This window comes from Corvus cornix, chromosome 3 (assembly GCF_000738735.6).
Source record: "Corvus cornix cornix isolate S_Up_H32 chromosome 3, ASM73873v5, whole genome shotgun sequence".
NCBI classification, from domain to species: Eukaryota; Metazoa; Chordata; class Aves; order Passeriformes; family Corvidae; genus Corvus; species Corvus cornix.
In genome coordinates, this window is record NC_047056.1 from 56,087,480 (window position 1) to 56,111,927 (window position 24,448).

Below are 24,448 nucleotides of genomic sequence, written 5' to 3' on the forward strand. Positions count from 1 at the left end.
TGGCAGATGGCAGTGTTCAGATCATGCTCTTCTGAAGTGGAAGTTACTACTGCTGTGGTTAAGCTGTTAATTAGCCAGATCTTAAGACAGTGTTCATTAGAATGCTATGGGGTATGTGAATGCGTTTGGGAATACAAAAACCTTCTGAGGCTGCTTCTCTGACAAAGATTTGTCTTGGAATATCAAGCATGCTCCATACATATCTGTTTCAATGTATTTTCAAAATGTCGCTTTCACCAAAGGAGCCTGCACTGACACATTTAATGGATTTCATTTGATTTATGCCACCTGGGGATTTGCCTCTACCAGGAGGATTCCCTACTGCCATTTAAGAACACCTGCAGCCTTAATGTGATGTAGTAGGAATTCATTGTTACCTAGGATTTTATTTTAAAAACTTGTGGTCAAATGAATGAGAATCAGTGGAACACCGATGGTTTCACACTTGTGCATATACACTGACTTTGCTAAGGTTATCATGGTACTAAGATGAACTGTTTATTGGAATATGAGAATTTTATTAATGCTATGTGTATCTTACTCCTGCTTTGTACTCAGTAGTAAATCTGGGGGTGAATTGTGAAATCTCCATGATTTACTGTGAATTTGACTAATCCAAACTGGCAAAACCTGTGGGTTTTCTTTGTGTATTTCTGGGAAGATGGTAGAAGAGTCTTGTACATTAAAGGTTTGGGGTTTTACAGTCTCAATTATTGGATCCCTTTAATTCTCCCGGTACTTGAAGTGTGAAGTTCTTAGCCTCAGACAGCCTTCATGAGACTTCAGTGCTTTTCTCTTAATGTCTTTTAACTGACAGACAGACACCTTTTCTGTGTGCCTTTTCCCTTCAGATTATTTCATGAAGCAAATATATCGAAGTATGAAGGTTACTATGTATTTTTATTAATCTATTTGTAATAGGGATGAATTTAATCTGAATCTGACTCTTCTGAGTAATCAGTGGCAAGGAGTAATTCGCCGGGCACAGCAGATGAGGGGGATCATTGACAGCCGGATTCAGCAGTGGCAGCGCTACAGGGAGATGGCGGATAAGCTGCGCAAGTGGCTGCTGGAGATGTCCTGTCAGCCAGTGACTGAACTGGGCAGCGTTCCTATCCCACTGCAGCAAGCAAGAGTGCTGCTGGATGAAGTGCAGGTATGCCCAGTGTGTTTGAAGAAAAAGGAAAAAATCCCTGCCTTTTTTACAGTCTTCACCATTTAAAACATTGTTTTAAATGTCTTAAGTTCAGCCTGTCTGCTCTGCCAGTTCTTGTTTGGAACTGGTGTAACATCAGAAGCAGTAGCATGATGGAAGCAAAGTTGGAGTGCATAAAGAACACGAAATAGAGAACTTACTGGGCCCTCCTCACAAGCCGTGTTTGCTTCTGTTTTTGCTTTCAGCCAGTGTCACACTGAAACGGTCTTGAAAAGATAGTGATGACCTGTTTGAGGAATGTATACTAGATAACAAGGATTCCTTGAGTGTCCATCTTCATGTGAGGTTAACAGTATCTAGTGAGCAGCTTGGTGTCTTCGAGCTTTTTAGCTGGAAGGTGGATATAATGATAATAACCCTTATAAACATAACAGCTCGAGAGGAACTCTTTCTCTTTAAGAGCAATTGAGACACTGACATTAGTGGGGAGAAAGAAGTCTTTCATGTCTTTATCTCCTTTGAGAAATTTTATAAATGTCTGCTGCAATAAATGATTGTGAAAATGTTAAGGTAAAGCATTTGGGCCGTAGTTCGTGCGTAAGACAGGGTATGCAACCAGTTAAAGTATGGCCTTGAGAGTGAATTACTGAATTGTTAATTGTAATTAAAAAGACAAAGCTGACAGAAAACTATTAATATTTTCAGCTTAAAGAGAAAGTTCTCTTAAGGCAGCAAGGGAGTTACATCCTCACAGTGGAAGCTGGGAAACAACTGCTGCTCTCTGCTGACAGTGAAGCTGAGGCAGTCCTGCAGGCAGAGCTTACTGAAATCCAGGAGCGCTGGAAGATAGTTAGCACTCAACTGGAGCAACAAAAGAAACAGCTTGCTTTGTTGCTAAAAGTAAGTGTGCAATTTCTTCTGTACTTCTTCAGCAAGTTTGTGCTTTCTTACTGTGAACCCTGGTGAAGGAAAGCATTCTCAAGGGACAAACACAAATACAGGAACTGCACATACAGTACATGAATTAACAATTTCCCTTCACCACCTCTGAAACTGGGAGTGGTAACACTTCACAACAGGCTTGCCCGTCAGTTGATATATTTTAACTGATATTTCCAGAATACTGCCAATAAAATATATTCATACCACTCCTATTTTCAAAATAGAGCAAAAATTTCTTTTATTTTGTACAATTTTGTTTAATTTTTATACATATTTGTATTGGGTTTGAGTGGCAAATTGTTTCTAGGGGGAAGCTGCAGGGATGACTTCTGTGAGAAGCTGCCAGTAGCTTCTCCTGTGTTTGATGGAGCCAGTGCTAGCAGGCTCTGTGTTGGACCCACTGCTGACCACAGCTGAGCCCAACTGTGATGGTGAGATAACAGAATTAAGAAGATTAAAAAAAAAAAAATTACTGTGCAGGAGCAATTGCATCCAGAGAGAGGAGTGAGACAGTGTGACAGCAGCAACTTTGCGGACACCAAGGTCAGTGAAGGAGGGCGAGGAGGTGCTCCGGCAGCCAGAGCAAGATTATCATCCAGCTCATGGTAGAGACACAGAGCTCTACAATGGAGCAGATATCCACCCACAGCCCATGGAGGTCCATAGGGAATCAGAGATGCACCTGCAGCCCATGGGCGGACCAGAGCAAGTGGATACCCAAAGGAAGCTGTGACCCCATGGAAAGCCCACACTAGAACAGTTTTGCTGGCAGAACCTCTGACCCCGTGCCAGACCCTTGTTGGAGCAGTCTGTTCCTGGGGGTCTGGAAGGAATCTGTGGAAGGGAGTCTCTCTAGAGCAGTTTGTGAGGAACTGCAGCCTGTAGAAAGTACTCATGGAGAAGTTCATGGAGGATTCTCTCCTATGGGAGGGACCCCGTGCTGGAGCAGGGCAAGAGTGTTAAGAATATGCCAGACTATTGTCACGCTATATGTCACCCATATTATTTGATATGGGTAGTTCTTCCTCAAGATGATCATGAAATACTGGCATAGATTGGGAGAAAAGGAAGGAGAGAAGTACAAAGGCAGTGGTAGAAGGAGAATATCTTGAAACAGAAGACTTCGTTTCAATACAATGCAAGTTTCAGTACAAGTTTTGTATTTTCTGGTATCATACAACTGCCATTCTTTTTGGGTTATCATTATTATGGTCCTTCTATCTTACTATAAGGCTTTAACAAGCAGGTGAGGCAGGTAAAACCATACTGTCACTTGACATGGTTTGATTGCATTGGATACATTAAAAAATTTTGGAAAGTATACAAGCACTAAAGCAGGGTGTAGCTGCTAGAATCCTGATTTAAAGAAGATACTACACAAACTTCAGTCTGCCCTAAATTTTCAGTTTCCCCACCCACTTTTTTTTTCCCAGCGATTAATGCACCTGAATGAAGCTCTTGTCAAAGAATAGTAGTGCAGACATTCAATAAAGGAAGTGGAAAATTAATTTTGCCAGGGAGAGACTTTCCTGAAAGGATGGAGTTGGATCTAGACAGCGTATTAATAACAGAAGACCTTGTGTATTTCTACTAACAGAGACCTACACACAAAAAATTCAACACAGTTCTACACAGGACTCAAGATCTGAGACTTGAAGTACCATTTAGAGGGAGATTTCAGGGCATGTTATTTCTAGGCAAATCAACTGATGTAAGTATAACATAGATTAGAACTGAAGTCTAATAAACATTCTGCTTTCAGGACTGGGAGAAATGTGAAAAGGGCATAGGAGACTCCCTGGAGAAGCTACGATCATTCAAAAAAAAGCTTTCTCAGCCACTGCCGGATCACCATGACGAGTTGCATGCAGAACAGATTCGTTGCAAGGTAAAGCACTTCTTCTCTGTTGATTGTCATCTCTTCTTTGCCACCTCTTCTGTTGTTAATTGGCTTCATATTACTGACTATGCAAACCAGGCAAGAAACTATCCATATAACACATGGACACCATAATACCAGAGTGATCTCACCATAATGCAAATCCTGCAGAGTAAATGCAGATCTGAGGGAAGGATACCAGAACAGGGTCTGAAAAATACTGTAGAAGGGCTGTGTATTTGTGTGTTTTTATTATAGAAATTCTAACCTCAAATTTAAACTCATGGTATCTAAACTTCCTGTTTAGTGCTTTTTTATTTGAGCTGAAGTGACCATGGGGGATTTAAAACAACACTTTTAGGCTATATTATTTGCATTTTAGAAGTGGAATACAACTTGAAAATATTTTCAATACAGAGTGTCCAAACCAGTACTTGAACTTCCCAGATACCTTTGAACTTTGGCGAGTTGAGTAGTACCTTAGTTTGCAACTTCTTATCATGTATCATTCTGTACTGGGGAGATAATACCATCATAAGTCTGAAAATATTGGTACATTTGGAGTTGATGTTTTCTTTTTCTTTTAAATGGGGCTGAAACAGTCTGCTTGACATGGTGGGTCTGCTCAGATATGACTTAAATCAGTGGGTAACACCGCTTGTCTGTTTCATCAGCATACTCAAATTATTATTTGTTATCAAACTGGTCCTTTTTCCTTGTGTTCTTCTTTTAAGGAGTTAGAGAATGCTGTTGAAGGATGGACAGATGACCTTGCACACCTCTCCCTGCTGAAGGAGACCCTGTCTGTATATATCAGTGCAGATGATATCTCAATCCTCAGTGAGCGAATAGAACTCCTGCACAGGCAGTGGGAGGAGCTGTGCCACCAGGCAAGTACAGCACTGAGCAGTGTTGGGAGCAGTATGCAGGCTACAAAAGTGTTGGGAGAAAAACTGAATCCAAGTGGCAGCTTTTATAAAAGATCCATGTAGACATCCCTAAATTCAAAAGTGAATTCTTTCTGAGTCAGGAGAGACATTCACTGAAATACTCCTTTAGTTACTGCTAGTGTTTCTAGATCTCTTGAACTTTATAATGGCTGTGAGGTCATATTTAAACAGCCGTGAAAAATCAACAAAAAAAAATCACACTGTGAGCTGTGGGACTTGGCATGGCTGGCTGGGAAAAAACCACGGAAATAATAACAGTTACACTTTGCTTTGGTGGAAGATCTGTGCTTGGAAAGGATGTCCCCTCCCCACTCAACATTGCTTGATTGTACCTTCAGTTCTACTGATAGCGTCGCCTTCTTCAGACCTTGGTGTCTGCATTTCTTTTAGTCTGAGGGTAACTTTCTTGCCTCCAAAATGAGCTGAGGAGTATTGTTTAGTTTTGTCAGGCACATCACACTATTAGTGTGCTTCTGACCTCTGATTTGCACTCCAGGCAGTGGAGTCTTCCTTACCCAGCTTTTCAGATTATCCTGATGTCATTTCTGTAGTTCAGTAGAGATTGCAGTCCAGATACAGTGGGGCTAACTTGAAATAGTTACCTCTTGTAAACCATCTGTGAAGGTTTCAAAAACACCCCCAAAGTAGGAAAAATGCTTCACAGTTACCAGCACAGATCAAGTTTTGAGTTAGTTGCATTTGAATGAACCAATGTAGATACATCTAAATTATGATACAGTCGCTGCATGTATGTTTATGGTAGAAGAAGGAGCCAAGTAAGGAAGTTTTATCTTAGTTTTGAGCATGCTGAGTGTTTCAGGATGTAACCTAGTGCAAGCCTTCGTTCAACTGCTGCTTATTTCCGGAAAGCTGTCATCAAGTTCAGAACCGCAAACAGGAAATGCAAGATCACGTGTATGCCCCTGTTGAACCTAACACAGTAGTTAAAAAGCATGTCACTTTCATTTGTGAAAGAGCTTCACCTTTTCAGCTGGAATTGTGATATAAAGTCAGAAATAACCCAGATCACAGTGGAGAGGAAGTAAGTAGTTGTACCAGTATCTGAAACTGCAGAGATGACTTTGCTGCTCAGTCTGTGCTGCTATTTTGATTTCAGTGTCCATCTTGGTCTGTTACTGTTTGCATTCTGAGATGGTACCACAGTTACAGCTGTTTCTTAAACACATCAGTGTTTTCCTTCCTTCTGTATTAACTGCAGCATTTGCTTGTTTGATGTGTCATGCCTAATCTTTCCTGTCAAGGCACACCTCAGTGTTTTGGAATCTCTCGAGGTGTCATGCCTATCCACAGGAGACAGTTGTCTATGAAATGAGTATATTGGTACTCAAGTAAAAAATTACTTTTGCAAACTACAGTGTGTCTTGGATTTAGGTTTGTACTCATGTGCTCGTGCACAAATTACACAGACTTTTGGACTTTGGCCTGTACTATGTCTGCATCTTTTTTTTTTTATGCTTTGGTGAAGAATTTTTAATTTTCTTTCTAATTCAATCTCTTAGACTAAAAATAAACTAATATATTTTATAAAATGTTGTAAGTGAGCAAGAATTGTAATACTGGTTTTATCTTCTAATGAAAATTTCAGGTTATAGACATTATGAAACCAGATATTGACAGACTGCTGAGCTTAATGCTTGGGTGCCTCTCTCTGTGCATAGGATGTAGCTGACAGGAAATCTGAGATCAGTGCTTACCCCTGAACTCACATTCACACAAATTTTTGCTGTACAACTCCAGTTTGTTTTAATGGCAAGTAAGTGGTTGCAACACTTTTTCAAGGCTAGAGGAACTCACATTGAGGCACAAAGTGTTTTAAGCATGTTTTAAATGTATTTACTGTTTTGGTTTCATTTACTCTTTGTAAATGGTTTAAGGTCTCCTTGCGTCGACAACAAGTTAGCGAGAGACTGAACGAGTGGGCTGTCTTCAGTGAGAAGAACAAGGAGCTCTGTGAATGGCTGACGCAAATGGAAAGTAAGGTGTCTCAAAATGGTGACATCCTCATAGAAGAAATGATTGAGAAACTTAAAAAGGTACAGTGTACACTTACATACTCTTATTTAACTGTTTACTTGTTTGTGAATGAGCTGAAATTAAGGCTTTTCCTTACCCTGATGTGTTTCGGTGTTTATGTTCTCTCGTTATGCAGACTTTTCCTGTCTGTCTTGAGACAGGACCTCCCAGAATGACAGAAAATTAAGTGAATGCAAAGTCAGAGGCGTCTGAGTGCTTTATTAAGTGTCCAATCAGAATTGCCTGTAATGAGTTAAACTATAGCAGACATATTTATAGAAAGCATTGTGTTTTGGTTTGTGTTGGGTGGTTTTTTTCATTCTTCTGGTAGTTGTTTTTGTTTATCCATCAAATATATGAGGTGGTCACTCCACTGTACCAATCAACTGAAAAAACAACATTCTCTTATATTTTTTGCACCATTTCTTTAGTAGTGCAGAGTACAGTATATTTAGAATAAGTACCTTGTCTTCTGGTTGCTCTTTACTGTCTAGGATTATCAAGAGGAAATTGCTGTAGCCCAGAAAAACAAAATCCAGCTTCAGCAAATGGGAGAGAGACTTGCTAAAGCCAGCCATGAGAGTAAGGCATCAGAGATTGAGTACAAACTTGGCAAGATCAATGACAGGTGGCAGCATCTTCTAGATCTTATTGCAGCCAGGTAAGACAGTTGTTTTGTTTCTAAGTTTTAAGTGGGACAAATTAATATGCTGGGTGTCATGCATTTAAAATCCTTTATTGTCTGCCTTTTCATCATACATTCTGAAATAAATTCATTCTTAAACATCAACACATTTCTGTGAAAATCACTTTCCTGTTTTACTTTATGGTACAGGACAACATTTCTTCAAGAAGAGTCATTTAAAAGCTTCATTATGATACTATGGTGATGGTGGAAGATTAACAGTTGGACTTAATCTTAAAGCTCCTTTCCAAACTTAACAGTTCAACGTTTCTACAATATAGGATCAGTTGCAATCAGGTTTAGTGAGCCTTCCTCTAGAAGCATCTTACTCTACATGGTGCTTAAAACTGGATGCAAATGTAGTTTTTTCTAGAAATTTCTTGACAGAGGAATCAAAACAGTGCCTTTGTAGCTTGGGATTTCAAGAAGAGCTGGTCCAAAAGTAAGTCTTAGGTTTCCTCCCAGATCATTTTTTTCACAGATGGAGAAAAGTAACTGCAGGTAGATGTATGCACACTGGGCTTAAAGGCTCTTTTTATCCAAGCTCAAAAGTGTAACAGCAATTTTCAGAACTTAAAAAAATACAGGATTGTTGTTTGATATGTAAAGAAAATTATTTATTTGTTTCAACACTTTCTGTTGAGCTGTGCTACAGCCTCTCTTTCATTACCAGCAACAATTTTCTCAGAATTTTGCACTTCGTGAATTGCATAAATAGCTCATATACTTTATAATTCACATTTCTTTGATGTAAGAACATATGCATTAGTAATACTTTAGTCCTGTTAGCAGCAAAAGGGTTTGTTTAGTTTCATCGTCTTTTTTTGTGTGTTCTTTTTTCAGATGGTTTTACTGCATTCTTGCTCTGAAATCTGTTAGCATGGAAGCAGTAAATTTTATGTAAACAGAAGCATTCCAGTGGCTCCAGCTCCTTTAATAGTAGTAGTTCATTTTAAAGTAATGAGCACCATATATTTCTTACAGAACAATTAAGTCAGGAAGTGTTGCATTACCATCAAGGAGCCTGCTTGGTTTCAGAGGATGTGATACAAGTTGTTGAACTTGAAGTATATTTGATATATTTTTATGTTAGTCTTTTCAAATGCTTACTCAGGGAAATGTTCAGATAATACCTTCAGGAAGTTTCTATCAAAAGAGGATTGCATTCAGAAATTGCAAAACACATCTTTAAATTATCTATCTTGTCTATTTAGTATTACAGATTAGTCCCCACTATAGGAGAGGTGAATGTTTAGGATTTTGTATCATTCATGGGTTGGCAGACATAAGATGCAATGTTACACACTTAAGCCCTCTCATTCTGTTATCATGAAGTGTCAAGTCCTAGTTCTAAACTAATGTATGTAAAATATTATTTACTTTTATTTCCCGATCATTTCAGCTTACCCTTCTCAACTGGCATGCTCAACATTATTGTATGCAATTAAACATATAAATCTTTACATTTCAGTGCTCACTGAAGTGAAAAATACTCTGCAAATTAGCTGACGTTTGGAAATAAATTGTGGAAAGGTGTGAAACTAGGCTATGAAAAGCTAGTTCAGCTGTAGCTTAGGCTGGAAATCAATAAAACCCAAGTTGTTGATTAATTAATGTATGTACAAAATGCTTGTATTGATGTCTAATTGCAAATGGACAAAAGGGTTGGCATCCCCCAAGATAATTTTTAGAAGGCCCCAGAGGCCCTTTAGAATATGTTCTTATATATTGACATATGTTCCTGTTAAGATATTTTGGAATTTAGAATGTATCATATAACATGGTTTTGGCTTCATTCATCTAGTAAAGGCAGATTAGTTGTCCTCATATTGAGAAGAAAGTACATCTTTTCACATTCTGGATGCCTGACAGTATTAATAAATTATTAGAGCCTGCAGACTTTTCTGCAGTGCTACAGTAATCTCTTGCCTGGAGCATTTTTCTCAGTGGTTTGTTTCCTAGAGCTGTGAAGTAATAGCAAGTGCTGTGTGAAAATGCTTCAGTAATATATTATGGTAATACATGTCCAGTCTGAATCTTTACCTGTTGATTTTTATACTGTGTGGTGAAACTTCTCCAGTCACCTGTAAAAGCATCTTGCTTTCTTCCTTGCTTTCTTGCTTGCTTGCTTTCCTGCATTCTTTCTTTCTTTCTGTCTGTCACATTCTGTTCCCTTGCCCATTCCTTTTAATTGCCCCTCCATTCAGAGGAGGTCTGTAACTACAGAAGTGACAGCTGCAGAAAGGTAGTTATGTCTCTGCATCAGAGACTTCTGTTTGTTCCCTTCTAGAACATTGAATCCTTTCAGATTAATTTTTCTGATATGTCAGCCTCCTGAAAAAAAGTTGCCGTTGTTTACAGCTGGGAGACAGTGCTACTGCTGCAACTGCTCAGGCTTTGCAAAGAAGGCTTTGTGAGTGTTTTCATCCTTTCCCTTACCACTCACAGTCCACATTCCTGGAGATCAAATCTGGCACATGTTGATGAATGCAGGTTTTATTTAGAAACATGACCACTTGTCACCATCCAGTGTCATGTTATCAAGCAACGGCTGGTAACATTTGTTTGCTGTGAAACATTTTCTGTACAGTACTCCCCAGCAAAGTGTGTCCCCTTGCCTCCCCCCGCCAAAAGAACAGTGTTTGCAGGCTTTGGGAGTGGAAGTTCTTCTTTTTAATACTGGAAAATTTCATGGTTGTGGTGGAAGACTTGCATGCTGTGAGGATGGCGGAGGACAGCAGTGTGGATTCAGACCTCCCAGACTGTAACTGTGATATCACAAGGCAGGCAGCTATTTTTGTTTGCTTTTGATTGATACTATTCTTTCTGAAGTTTTGGCTTGCTGGAAAACTAACTGAAATATTGAAATGTAGAGATCAGTACTGTAGCTAGAAATTACTGTTTTCTGCTCAGTTTAAAAGCAGTTGACAGTGGTAACAGCATACTTTGTTTTACAGCTAGTACCTTTGGATCCTGGAATAATTTTTTGATAGTGATGGAAACTTAGAACTAGTAAAATCTCTTAGCTGTCTGAGAGAAACTGTGGACTGATTTTACTGCTGTTTTTAAATATGAGAGCATGTACACAAATGAGAATAAACAGACTGCCTACTTGGTGTTTGTGTCATCAAAGGGGTATGACTGCAAGCAAAAGGCAGAGAAGGAAAGAAGCTGTAAAGAAAGTACTTCAGACTTAACTTATCAAAGCCTGTCTGTCTGTTCATATTAACAACTGTTTTGTAACTGCATGTAATACTTGAACTCAGCCTACATCATCTTGGATTTTTAATTCAGCTTCTCTTTTTCCCTTTTCACATTATCTTCTAGAAATTTAGCTGTTGTTGAGAATTCTAGAAATGCAGTCTTTGAAAGAGCAAACTGATTGGAGTGGTAACTACAACTGGCTTTACTGGTGTCCTACTGCACAGTACTATTGTGCTTTGGAAAATAAATTTGGTTTTACTCAGAAAAAGATTATTTTTAAACTGATCTTTTCAAAGCTGATTTTAATAGTGCAACATTTTTCACTATTTCAAAGAGTGTTTCTTAAAACTTGTCTTCTATTCCAAGTAGGTATTTGTTTTAAAAAACACCTTTTCTGCTTTCTGCTATCTATTGTACAGACTTAGCCAGCATGTTCTGAGTTTTTTCATGCTGCTTTTAAAGTTTAATATTAGTAAGCAGCTGTCTAAATGACTAATGCAGTAGCTATGACTTCTATATGATGCATTTGTATGTACTTACAGGATTGTTCCTGTTTAGATTTAAGTGGAATCTAAGGCTTTCCACTTTAGGGCTAGTTGAATTAAATGTATCTGTGCTTAATTTTAGCTCCAAGTTTTTCTCCCACTGGCTTTGCCTAATGCAGAATAATAGACATTATTAATAGACAATCTAAAGTTATTGCTTTCTTGGGGAAATTGAGGCACATTAAGTGGAACATGGAAACATAAGTATCATAAGCCCATTCAAATTGTTAGACAATTTTTCATCAGTAAACCATAAAAACAATTGAATTCTGCAGTATTTTCCTTTCTGAGAGTCTTAGGTATTTTTAAAATGTAACAAGACTGGGGAGTGTGTTTTATGAAAAAAAAAAACCTTTAAGCCAACTGTGTAATGGTTCCAACCCATTGATTTCAGTGCAGAATTTTCTTTATGAAGGAGAGAAGTTATACCAAGTCTTTCCCAGGAACACGTGCAGTTACTGTGCTGCCTAGTGCTGCAACAGAAGCATGAAATGATTATTGGAATAATTAACATTTTAAACATAATCTTGCAAATGCAATCTCAAAACGTCTTGGCTAGGGATCCCACATGCTTGATCTAGAATTTGACCTTTGTCTCTTAAGCAGAGCTTTTAGAGCACAGGCAACTTTGCTTGCTGAAGTTCAGAAGGAAAGCTCTCAGACATGATGGACTGCATCTATTATTTGATCGCAGATGTTTTCAGAGTAGCTGGAGACACAACACTGTATTGCAGTTCAGTCAAAATAAAAGTAATCCCAGCAGACTCCAGTAAGCACTTGTTTATTTGTTTCTATTTGTACCAGGGGCAAAGAACCTGTTGTGTTAAACTCAGTACAACAAAAAAGAGCAGTGTTAGAGGTAGATGTAGTGGGGGGACAGGAAGGAAGTTGTAGGGTTTGGGTTTGGTATGTCATGCTGTTTTTCTTTCTTTCTCTGGAGCATCTTAGATCATGTGACTGAAAATAGTGGTAGTTGGCCCAGGCTATTTTTTATGCTCAGGCAGGGATGTACTCCTGTGAAGTTTGCCTGAGGCAGAGGGCACTTTCTAAGTGATGGACCCTTTATAGTTGTTGCAGGCAAAATGTAAATGAAAATCCAGCACAGAGATTAGAGTAGCACGCAATTGCAAACAAAAAATCCTGGTCCACAGTTTGGTCTTGCAGGTGATCAAGTGACACTGCTTCTCCACAGGACTGACATGACTCATTGTTCCCATTGGTTCAAACCCACAAAACGCTTTATGTCGAACCATAGGTGACAAGGAGATGGTGCCCTCAGACAGTGGGTGTTCTCCTGCTGTCTCCTCAAGCCTAAATACATAGCTGTGTTTTGAGATAGCCTCATGATGGGGACTGAGGCAGTCTTTCAGCATAATTGTGTTGACTTCAGTCCCATTGTGGACAGATTTTCAGATTGCCCATATTTTTTTCCAGGTACCAGGTGGGGGTTTTTTTTCAGATCACAACCCTACAGCGGTTGGTCATGAGACTCTGGCAAGGAAGCTGTATTTGAACTGTTCTTAAGGGGTTTTAGCAATAAAAAACCACAGTTTAACCATCTGTGAGCTAACGAGAGGGCTGTAAAGAGATGAAAATTGGAATGATTTAACCTTTTTTTTAAGATGACATTAATATTTCTGTGAGTCTCCTTATGGTCAGCTTCAACTACGACTTTCAGTATGGAAACACTTGATAAATTTGCTGCTTAGTATTGTGGAAAAAAATGTGAATTGCTTATTTTGAATTATAGGATGGTCAGATGGCATTTTGTGTCTTTAACAAATCTGGCAATCTTGTATTTTTCAACCCAATTTAGTCAATCTATTCCCAACTGCACACATCTTTTAAACCTTTCTGATATTGAAACACTTAAGTAGAAGAGCAGTAGGAGCATAAAAGGGAACATTACTCAAGATTGGTTTTGGTACCACACAAACAGGGAAAAAGAGCTTAGAAAAAAAATCAGAATCCACTAATAATGTATGCTATGAAACATGGGGATAGGAAAGAGAGAATTACTGAAGGACAATTTTGCAGTTCAAACAGATCGAAGGAAAAATTATTGAGATAGGATGAAAGTTTAGTTGAATTTATTCACTCTCTAAGTTTAATGCTCTCTTGATTCAAAAAACCAAAAAACCACAAACAAACAAATGGAAATCTATAGTTTTTCCTGGTCATTGATCTTCCAGGGTCAGGATTCCAAGAAAAATACTAGTTAGGAATCACTGTGCAGTTCCATTCCAATTTAATCTGTTTAAACCTGAAATAGTCCGATAACACCAACTTAAAGCAGCCCTTGGGATTCAAGAATTCTCCCCAAGTTCTCAGCTGGGCTTCTTGCTCTGAAACTTATTTATTCAAGGACAAGTCTTCACCCTGGAACAGGTTGCCCAGAGAGGTTGCCCAGATGGTGCCCTATCCCTAGGAATGTTCAGGGTTTAGGCTGGATAGGGCTCTAAACAACCTGATCTAGCTGAAGATGTCCCTGCTCATTGCAGAGCAGGTGGACTGGATGACTTTTAAAGATCCCTTCCAACCCAAACCTTTTGTGATACATACTTCAGTGTTTTCATGGGTGTGAAAAAGGCCTGTTCACTTAATGCACTCCCTCACCAGTACATGGATAAGTTATTTGTACTCTAAGAACAGTTGTCATCTATTAGTCAAATACACAACTAAATTGCTTAGATTGTTTTGGGGGTTTGATGTGTGTGAGCTCTTTAAAAAAAAAAAAAAACAGAAAACTTTTCTTAACAAATACTAAAGTCAACTGATTAAGGTACAGAAGCTTTGGAAATGTTGTGTGGCATTAGTAAGCGCCCAGTGTTTCTCAACCAGCAGCTATGAGTGCAGACTTCATGCACATGTAATATACTTCTGTTACATAATAAAGGAAGACTTTACAACAGAACTTGCCATCTAAGTGAAGTTTCTCTGGAAACTTCCTGCAACGCATACCGTGAAAAATTTTCTTCAGGGTGTACTTAGTACTGCCATTTCTTTTTCTTTACAGGGTAAAGAAGTTGAAGGAAACCCTTGTTGCAGTGCAGCAGCTGGATAAAAACATGAGCAGCCTGAGATCTTGGCTTGCCCACATTGAATCAGAGCTGTCCAAACCTATCGTCTATGAAACTTGTGACTCTGAGGAGATACAAAGGAAGCTGAATGAACAGCAGGTAAAATACAACACACTTATCAGGTGAACAGTGACATGGGGAGAGCCAACTTAGTGTGTCCTTGGACTGCCCATACCCAGTTCAGCTGAGAGGGCATAAGGCAAAATGCTTAAATATCAAGGCAAGTGGTACTTACTGTGTCACTTATAGAGCCTTCTGCTGGCCTTGACATCGAATCCTCCAGGAGCTGGTTGACATTTCCAAGAAAGGTAAGGCATCAAGAGATGTAACCTGAACGAGTTATTGCAATTGTTTTCCTTTTGGGCTTGTGGTTTTTGTTTGTTTGAGTTGTCTGTTCCCAGAGGCAAAACTGACACCTATTAGACCTTGCAAATTTTGCAAATGCTTGAAAATTACTATTTTTAGCAACCTTTCTAACTCAGTTTTATTTTGCAGCTTGTTTGAGAGTCACTTTGCACGCAAAGATGCATGAGCTATAGACGTGAAGTTAAAATTGGGTGGTTTATACTACACAAAGCCTTTATGCAGTGCTAGATTAAAATATGTAGAAAAATGTGAAGTCAGCCAGTTTTTGGCATTGAAACTAATGTTACTTCTAAGATGATTTACTGTACTTTTTCCTTCCTGTTCCACTTCTCTGCCCAGTGCAGTTTTGCCTAGAAGCATGTTGCTGGAGAGAACTGTTGTCCTTTGTGTTCCTGTTGGTTATTTATTGGCAAAAATACCTTTCTGGTGCCCACTGAGTTAGATGAGTTAGATGCTCTCCTGGGTCCTTTCTCCAGAGGAGAAAGAAATGCGTGAGAAGAGGAAAGATGGGATATTTTGTGGATAATTTATGAAGAGTAAAAATGGGCATTTTGCTCCTTAAAGCTGAGCGTGGAACTGAGCCAAGAACTCCTTCAGAGATTTTGCCAGCTCCTCAACTGATTTGTTAGATTTCTTTTCAGAATTACTTATTAATATTCTTATATGGAATTTACATAGGGATAATAATTTATAACACAGAAACATCACTAATGAATGGTGTTTCTGAGACGATAAAGTGTTGGGAAGGGCTAAACATTTTTTTGCTACTTTGCTATCAACAAAGTAGATAGTTGAGATTATTTACTAGAATCCCTATGCAGACATCCCATAGTTTTTTACAACCACTTCTTACGGGATTTATCTTGGGCACAGAGACTGGTATATCTCTGCCTTTCTCTGTCTCCTTGTGGTGGCAGCATGCAGTGATGTTCTGTAGAAGTGAGAGTGGTTTAATTTGAACTCTGAAGGGGAGAAATAGAGGTGAATCTTACCATGGGAGGATGACATGTGTGGAAACATGGTGATGATTTGACATGATAGCAATACAAGACATGGTTATAATAATATTAATTTTAAAAACCTACCCACTTTCAATGCATGGCAACTGGTATTTTTATTAGTTGGAGGCTATATCACTATCCACAACACCTCAGAAGGCTACCTTCGCAAGTATTTTGTCCCCTGTGTCTTCTGTTAGTGACTCTCTGTTCTTTTCCATGTTTGATATTCCACTGAGGTCATGTTATCTTTCCAGTTGTTCATATGCAAAATTAGATTAAAAATATTATGTTGTGAAAGAGGAGGGACAAATTCAATTTATGAAACTCCATTATCTACTTCTCAGCATCTACTTCAGCCACGCATCAGCTTTCCAGATTGCTGGTCTCTAGTGAAATAAAAATACAGTTGAGTCTGGATATCCCTGGGAAGGTAGGGTAACTTCAATGCAGTATTTTCCTAGGGTAATGAACTCCGTTTAAAGGATTACTTGTTTGTTTATTTTCTCAATCTGCTACCAGTTGAAATGTGAAAAAATGATATTTGCTTCTGGCCAAATTACATAAAAAAAAGGTTGTATATGGGTGACAGCAGTGCATAAAAGTGATGCTCCTTTGTGAACTAACCCAAAGGCTTAATGTTGTCTAATAAACATAGAAAATTTTAAAATCTGGGAAATAAGTATTAGTCTATGGAGAAAAAATAATCTAGACATTGCTTGTGGAAATGTTCTGTAGATGAATAAAAAAAGTTTAATTCTTAAGAATGCTCAGGACTCACAGTTCTCACTACTGGTTTACTCCAAAACATTTGAAAGGAGATTGAGCTTACTTGACCTCAAGTCTCATAGCTGTCTGGAGTGTGTGTTTCATAAAGTATTGCATCTGATTATAGTGTCTGCCCTTCTATAATATTTCAGGGCAGATAGAAAAATATGCACTTTGACATCACAATGAAAGTATTTTTCAGGCAAGTGAAGTGAAAGGACTGTTCCTGAGGAAGAAAAGATTGTGATTTTCCACTCAATGTTCTCAAGTAGATGTTTACAAAATAACATTCTAGATGAGAAGATGAAACAGTGAAACCCCAGTTATTACAAACAACCAAAACAAATGGTTGATGTAGGTCAACCTTGCTCTATTTCAAATTTCCTGAGTTTTTTTAATTTGACATTTAGATCTCATTTCCTGCTGGAAGACATTTTCAGATCATGTTGCTAGCTGTAAGAAAAGTTCCTCTAGTTAGACCTTAAATGTGTATAGACACAGTATGTTGACACTGTATTTCCCTTTGCATGTCATAGTTTATTTCAATAGCAAAATTATAGAGCAGTTTATCTCTACTCATCCTCAAGCTGCCACATTCTCCTAAGTAAACCTCCACATCTCTAATTGTCCTGTTGGCTCCTTTCTTCATCTGAGTCAGAACTCAACCTGGTATTCTAGATGCAATATAGAACTTTTTGATGTAGTTACATTAGTATTTCTCTGTCACTTTTGGAATTGGGTTGTCTTGGCTTTGTTATTGTCCATACTGATTTTTCCATGTAATTGGTGATTTATTACAAATGTAGGCAAAAGTCAAGCAGAGTTTCTTTTCATTGCACTAATCCAACAGCAACAGCCATTTACTTTTGTGGTTTGTCTTAACTTGAATCTGGAGATAAAAACTGAAGGTGAAATACTACTTACAGATGAAGCATTATCATCAGTGTAGGACAAGCCATTGGAACCCAGAAACCAACAGAAAAAATAATACTGATGACATATAATAAGTGCTAAAACAGTGTGAGTGCATTTTCTTTAGGTGTCTGAAATTTTCCATTTCCAATGAAAATGCTATAGAGCTGGAAACTTGAAGGAAGAAAAATCTCCTACACATGCACTGTTCAATATGTGCTGCCACCAATCTCTGTGTCAGACATACCAACTTAGCAGCTGTCTCACCTGGGGAACAGTACGTTCGTGAAGGGTCCCTCCGCCAAACCCTTGCAGTACATAAGAACATATTTCCTTGTTGCACTTCTCTTACTAACTTCTGCTTTACATTCTCTGTGATAATGGGAAAGGGCTGAGAATAATTCTACTGTTTATTGGTGATGTTGATTAAGTGTGTGTGAAATATGCTCAGCTGAGCATGCAGAGCTCTGGCAGTTTGATCCAGGTAATGGTTTGGTGTTCATAGTCCCTGGGAGAGCTGTGCATGCTGCCAGGTTCTCCTGGCCTCATTGATAACATTGCATCACCACCTGTGCAGGTGCACTCTCTTAATTGGTATTTACTGGATGTTTTTCTTCTGTTTGCAAGCTTTTTTCTTTTTTTAAATAAATGGAAGATACATACATTTGCATGGATGCATGTTTTGCAGTTTCTCTTAAGAACCAATTTCTTCACCTGCAGGAACTTCAGAGGGACATAGAGAAGCACAGCACTGGTGTGGCATCTGTTCTCAATCTGTGTGAAGTACTGCTTCATGACTGTGATGCTTGTGCCACAGAAGCCGAGTGTGACTCTATCCAGCAGGCTACACGCAATCTGGACAGAAGGTGGAGGAATATTTGTGCAATGTCAATGGAAAGGCGGCTTAAGTAAGTCTAAAATGCCTACAGATTAGTATTTCCTTCCACAGGAAGAAATACAGGATGGGGTGTATATTATATGGTTGTAGTACTGAATAAAAGAGTGTAAGGGTCGGAAAAAGATCATATGCTGAGTAGAAGCCATTAGCTGCTATGCTTCTATGAAAAAAATGAAATTTTGGGTTGCATATGCCTTTATACAAAGTACAGATAACAATCATCAAATTTCATTCACAAGTCCTTTGATAAATGTTTTATTTCCCATGCTTCATAGAAATGATGAGATGGAAACAAGAAAGTTTAGATGATTGCAGTGACTCCAGGAGATTTAGAAGACATGACCTAAAAGGGAGGTTGTAATGCTTAAATTTACACAGGAACTACTGAGATTGATGGGAAACTAGTTATTGAATGGGTGGAATGTTATTCCAGGTATTAGAGTTTACGTGTACCCAGTGTTCCTCAGCAGTTTCTCTTATATCTGATTTTGTTTAGTGGGAAGAATTTTGGGAATGAGCACTCATATGGAAATGCTTCACGTGTCCTCCTTAGCTGTGCTGAGCAAGTGAGGGCCAAAGCACCCAGGATTCTTGGGTGTAGTCTGAGTAACAGCACATGCTTAGACCATCTGTAGGCTGCATGCCCATCATATCCAGAAGATTCACTGTTTTCTATTCCCACATAGGATAGTTTGGTGATTTCAACAGTGCTAATGATGTAGGCTAGATTGGGGCAATGCTGTGTACTGTGTGCCAACTAGTAATAAGACATGTTTACAGGTTTAAAATCTTGTATTTATGAAGGTATTTTCTTTAACTTTTTCAGTTATGAAACTTATTTCTGTCATGCTTGTACAGTCATAGAAACTACTCTAGGAAGAACTTGACATTTCAAAATGCTGAATTGAACTTTCTATGGTCTTTCATTTTGTGGGATATTCTTAATGTATTTAGTAAGGTTTTTTGTTTATTTTATGCAAAACATTTATTGCTGTTAGGTTTTGCTGCTCTGTATCATAGATTCATATCTTTAAGTAATTTTATACTATTGCCATGGAAATTCTTGAATTGTATATATCTGTAAGTACAGTTCTATGTTACAAGTTCTACTTAAAACTACATTTATAAGTTCTATCTTCAACATAGTCTGTCTTGAACATACATGGGCTTTCATACCTTTGTGTCCAACAAATAAATTCAGAACTATTTTAACTTAATGTGGAACTATGCATGGAACTCTATTTTACTTTCTTAGAATGTACACATTATGCTTTAGTAGATTTGTACTTGTAAGTTAACTGAGATATCAGTATTTAGGATCTTTATTGTACTAGAAACAGTTATTTGTATTAAACAGCAATTTTACTGATGTCACTGGCACTGGATTTCAGAAGTTATTTAGCATGTGGCTAGCTTTTTAGAGCTCCTATTACAAACTTAAAACTTTTTTTTATACTGATTCCAAAATTAGATGCATTAAAAAAAAAAGTCTTCATCTTATTCTAGCTCAGTCTGGAATGAGCCAGCCTTCCCTGTGGTCTGTTTATCAGTCTGGCTGGCTGAGTTAGATTATTAGTCAGTTACTGTCTGGTGCAGTGCTAGTTTGCTGTTGCAGATGACTGGTTAAAGTTCTGTAGGTCAACTGGCCATGAGTCCAAGCATTCTCTAATTTTCCATTATCTGTTGCAGAATTGAAGAGACCTGGAGACTATGGCAAAAATTTTTGGATGACTACTCTAGATTTGAAGAGTGGCTAAAAGTCTCTGAGAGGACAGCTGCTTTCCCAAGCTCCTCTGGTGTGCTTTACACTGTTGCTAAGGAAGAACTGAAGAAATTTGAGGTGATTTATAGTGGTTGAAATTCAATACCTGCTGATCACATTGCAGCAGCCAGCTAGTGTTCTTCCTTCCCATAACCAAGTTACTCAGCAGAGATGCTGTACTAATAAAATGGAGTTGATGATTTTGTAGCTGTCTTCAGTGGCAGGTTCCTAAGATAGAAAGACAGTGGAAGGTGGCCACTGGAAATGCTAATAAATCAATCCACTCTCCCTCCACTGTTTGTTCAGCAAAGCTAGATTCTTCACCTTTTTTATTTCTGCATCTTTTTAATATGTCCAGTCAGTAGGTGTTCCAGAGCCTTCCTAAGTCTCCCTTCACCAAATGCCTCTTCAAATGCATGCTGCATGCTTTAGCTTTGGCTTTGATTTTATCACCCCTCTTCTTTCCATAACTCTCTGAAGCCAGCCCTCTGAACTCTATCAAATTATGCAGAATATCCCCCCTTTAGATCCTTATACCTGAAATTCATATTCATGCAAATTTTGTTATATGTCCACATGGTGTCCCTTGTGATTTAAAAAAGCTAAGCATGCTTCAAAACTGACAAGCTGTCCCTTTGGTCAGTGCTTAGTAGCTTGTTACATGATTCCATTGTGTTTACTGAGATGCGAGGATTTGTCTCATAGTTCCAAGGGATTGTAAAGCTGTGTGTAAGGCACACACGCACATCGTCTGGTGAGTCACGGGGGAAAATCTTTTGCTTGGACTAATATTTGCAAAGAGTATGTCAAGATGAGAGAGAAGAAAGAACAAATTATTTAGGCAATTCAGTAAACAATCAGACACTGTAAAGTATTTGCTGTGAAGAAGAAATGCACATTTTAAACAATATCTAAGACCAGTTAATAGATTTTGGTTTAGAAGTTAAATCAAAAGCCTAAACTGTGAAGCGCTGAGTTCTGTAATTGACACTCACATTTATGAATGTACTGGCCGGGTTTTGATTTTAAACAGACTTCATTATGCCAGACTTCATTATGGCCAGGTAGATTGCCATACTATAAAAACATTTGCTTCCTGGACACGAGCACTCTGCTTCAGACCTCTTTCCCATTGTCCCTTTATTCAGTGATCAGGATTTAAATCTCTTCTTTAGTAAGTCTATGTATGAGAAGCAGTACCAAAAGTATGTTGACTCTTTGATTTTTACAGCTGAATTGACTTTGTCCAAAGTCTGTTTCATTGAACTTCAGCTGTTTTGGTGACCTTTCCTCTGCAGCAGACTTGTGGATTTTTTACTGCCTGTAGAGTGTCAGCCGGAAAAAGATGCAATGCGAACAGTGTAGCCTTTCCAAAAGCCTGCTTTCCCTATAGTTTGGTTCTTTCTCCTTTTTCTTTCTTTTTTTTTCTCTTTTTTTTTTTTTTTAATTTTTGTCCTGAACACCTAATTTCTCTGCCTACCAGATAGCAGGAATGCAAGTAACAAACTTGTGGTATTCAAATTCAGTGGAATTCAGCAGCTTTACTGTGAATTCATTATTAAGTTGGCCACCTACAAATACTGACAGAAGCAGGTTTCTGCTTTAACTGTACAGTTTTTCTATTTTTTTTTCTTCTCCATATCTGCACTTTAATTAAAACAAAACAAGAACACACAACAAAAAGAGCTCATCAGACCGTATAAGAACCTTGCAGTTCCTGAGCACCGAGGTCAGAGATGGCTCTCACTGACTTCAATGTACAAAACCAAACTCCTTCCTCTCCAGTAGTTTATGGAGAAACGAAGAGAGGTTACAGGAAGGAATGCAACAGATGAATTCTTGTGTAGCTGAGAGGAAAAAATGGAAGGCAAATAAACAGCTGTTACTTTGCTGGAGAAGGCTTGGTAACAGGTGAAACAACAACTGCATGCTTTTAGATTTCATGATCCTAGTAAATACAGTCATATTTGTGCCTCTAATATAGGAATACTTGTGCAATTTTAAATTAATTCAGTTCTACTGGTCATTTCATAGGTGCAAGCCCATTTGCTCCTTTTTGGTTGTCCCGTACCCAATTTGATAGCCATTCAGTGAAGAGAATAATTATACTGAGAGGACTCTACGGATTGTGATCTTTTTTGCAACCAGTTTCTTTACTTTCTTCTCCGGTATTACAGCAGAAATGTGCTTTTTTCATTTTTAGCTTTAAATGGTGCAATATGAAATGTATATATTTTTACACAGAAAACTCACCTGTTTTATTAAAATTTCTGTACAGAACTATGTTACCTATCCTACTTCTACAGTCTTTATTAAGGGAAATGTCTAGTTTTGGAAGAGATTGACTGTTTTATTGTGAGGAATATCAGAAAGCAAGTTTGTAGAACTACAGTGGGATCCAAACCCTACTTGTATTCAAAAGAGAGCTGGTGTAATCTAGGTTTTTAAGTCTTCCTTTGATTGCTTTTCTATTTCGCTGATGTGACAAGATAAAAACAAGTAGATTTTTGAAAGAATATTCATTTATTGTTGTTGTTTTTAGTAGTAGTAGTAGTAGTAGTAGTAGTAGTAGTAGTATTAATTCAGTCATTTCTCTGCAAGGTGCTTTCTCCAAGTTTCATGACTGCTAGTCACAACGTAAAACCCATGGACTAGGTCACTCGTGCACCTCAGCTGTGTCTCTGTGTCTCTTGTAACAGCAGAGCAAGCACTAAAAGTACTTGGTGCAAACATTTGCCTAGACATAAGTTGGCATGGATATTTGTGACATTTTCTTTTGTGCAAGTATTTTAAGGCAAAACTTACTTGTACACCAGTGTACTAAGTATAAAGAGATGTCTCATTCAGTACCATGTTTCAGAATAAACAATTGCTCAAATCTCTTCAATGTTTGCATTTCAGCAAATTCAATATGTGAAAAGAAATCCAGTGAAGCCACAGGAATCTTGTATTTCTGTTCCTTTTTTTTTTAAAGAAGAGTTTCATGTTCACTGTTTGTACTTCTGTTCTCAAATATGAAAGCATATAATTCCGTAGAAAGAAGACTTTTTTTTGGTACTCATTTTGCCTTTGTAATGGATATTCGTGTTGCAATTCTCATTCAGTGAACCATGTCAGTTTTAAAAAATTTTTTGTTTGTTTTTTGGAGGGTTTTGGTTGGTTGTTTTTTTTTTTTTTTTGGTTTTTGGTTTTGCTTTTTTTAATCAGAAGGCAGTATCTCAATGGGGTATAGAGATGTCTCCAGTTAGTGGAATTTATTGGCTTACATAAGTCCAAGTGCAGAAGTAGGGTCAAAATAAGGCCAGAGATCTATATAAGTATCCTGATTTCAGTAATCTAAAAGTCTAAAGGTGTCTTTTGTTCATACTGCTTTAGGCTTTCCAGAGACAAGTGCATGAAAGCCTGACTCAGCTGGAGCTGATCAATAAGCAGTATCGGCGCCTGGCCCGGGAGAACCGCACTGACTCCGATGGCAGCCTCAAGCAGATGGTTCATGAGGGGAACCAGAGATGGGACAACTTACAAAAGCGAGTCACCTCCATCCTGCGCAGGCTAAAAGTATTCTTTCATTTTTAAGACTTCAATTTCACTACTCTAGTTATGAATCAAGGGTGCTTCAGAAGCTTTCAGTTTAATGCGTTTGCACAGTGTTTTTGAGGAGATTTCTGCCTTTGGAAGAGGAAGGAAGCTTATCAGTTCACTTAGTCCAAAGGAACCAAAGTATAGGCTGTAGGCAAATGCTTGGTGACATCAACCACCACCTTCCGCACAGATAACTTTCATAGGTCTGCTGATTGCAGGTCTAGATGGTGTTACTGAAAAGGGAACCTTGGAAAGCACATAGGAAGTGAAAGAAGGTGTACTGAGTTTAAATTGGGTTTGATGTGGATGAAAGTCATTTCCCCACTATTGCTGGGGATTTTCATGTTGTTGGTCATTTCACGCCACTCAATTTTCCACCCTCCAGCATTTTATTGGCCAGCGGGAGGAGTTTGAAACAGCACGTGACAGCATCCTGGTATGGCTAACAGAGATGGACCTGCAGCTGACCAACATCGAGCATTTCTCAGAGTGTGATGTCCAAGCAAAGATAAAGCAACTTAAGGTAAAGAGTGATTGAGTAGTTACAGAAGGAGGGATGAAAGAAGGGGAAAAAAACCCATGCATGGTGGGAAAACAATTTTAAGAAACATTATGCAGAAATGCAGCATGATATGGTTCCTTTACTTGCAGGCTGAGACTTCAACCTCAACAGTTATGGGTCATGTC

At 38.3% G+C, this 24,448-nt stretch overlaps 1 protein-coding gene across 1 annotated transcript in view; it reads left to right on the forward strand.

The window, feature by feature from the left end:
• The window catches only part of SYNE1 (spectrin repeat containing nuclear envelope protein 1), a 294,515-nt gene that overhangs the window by 249,942 nt on the left and 20,125 nt on the right, over positions 1 to 24,448 (forward strand). Inside the window, 11 exon segments of the mRNA XM_039568730.1 lie at positions 922 to 1,156; positions 1,862 to 2,056; positions 3,861 to 3,986; positions 4,712 to 4,867; positions 6,823 to 6,981; positions 7,456 to 7,622; positions 14,412 to 14,574; positions 18,240 to 18,427; positions 20,107 to 20,257; positions 23,555 to 23,737; positions 24,147 to 24,284. Of these exon segments, the coding sequence (XP_039424664.1) occupies positions 922 to 1,156; positions 1,862 to 2,056; positions 3,861 to 3,986; positions 4,712 to 4,867; positions 6,823 to 6,981; positions 7,456 to 7,622; positions 14,412 to 14,574; positions 18,240 to 18,427; positions 20,107 to 20,257; positions 23,555 to 23,737; positions 24,147 to 24,284 (1,861 nt within the window).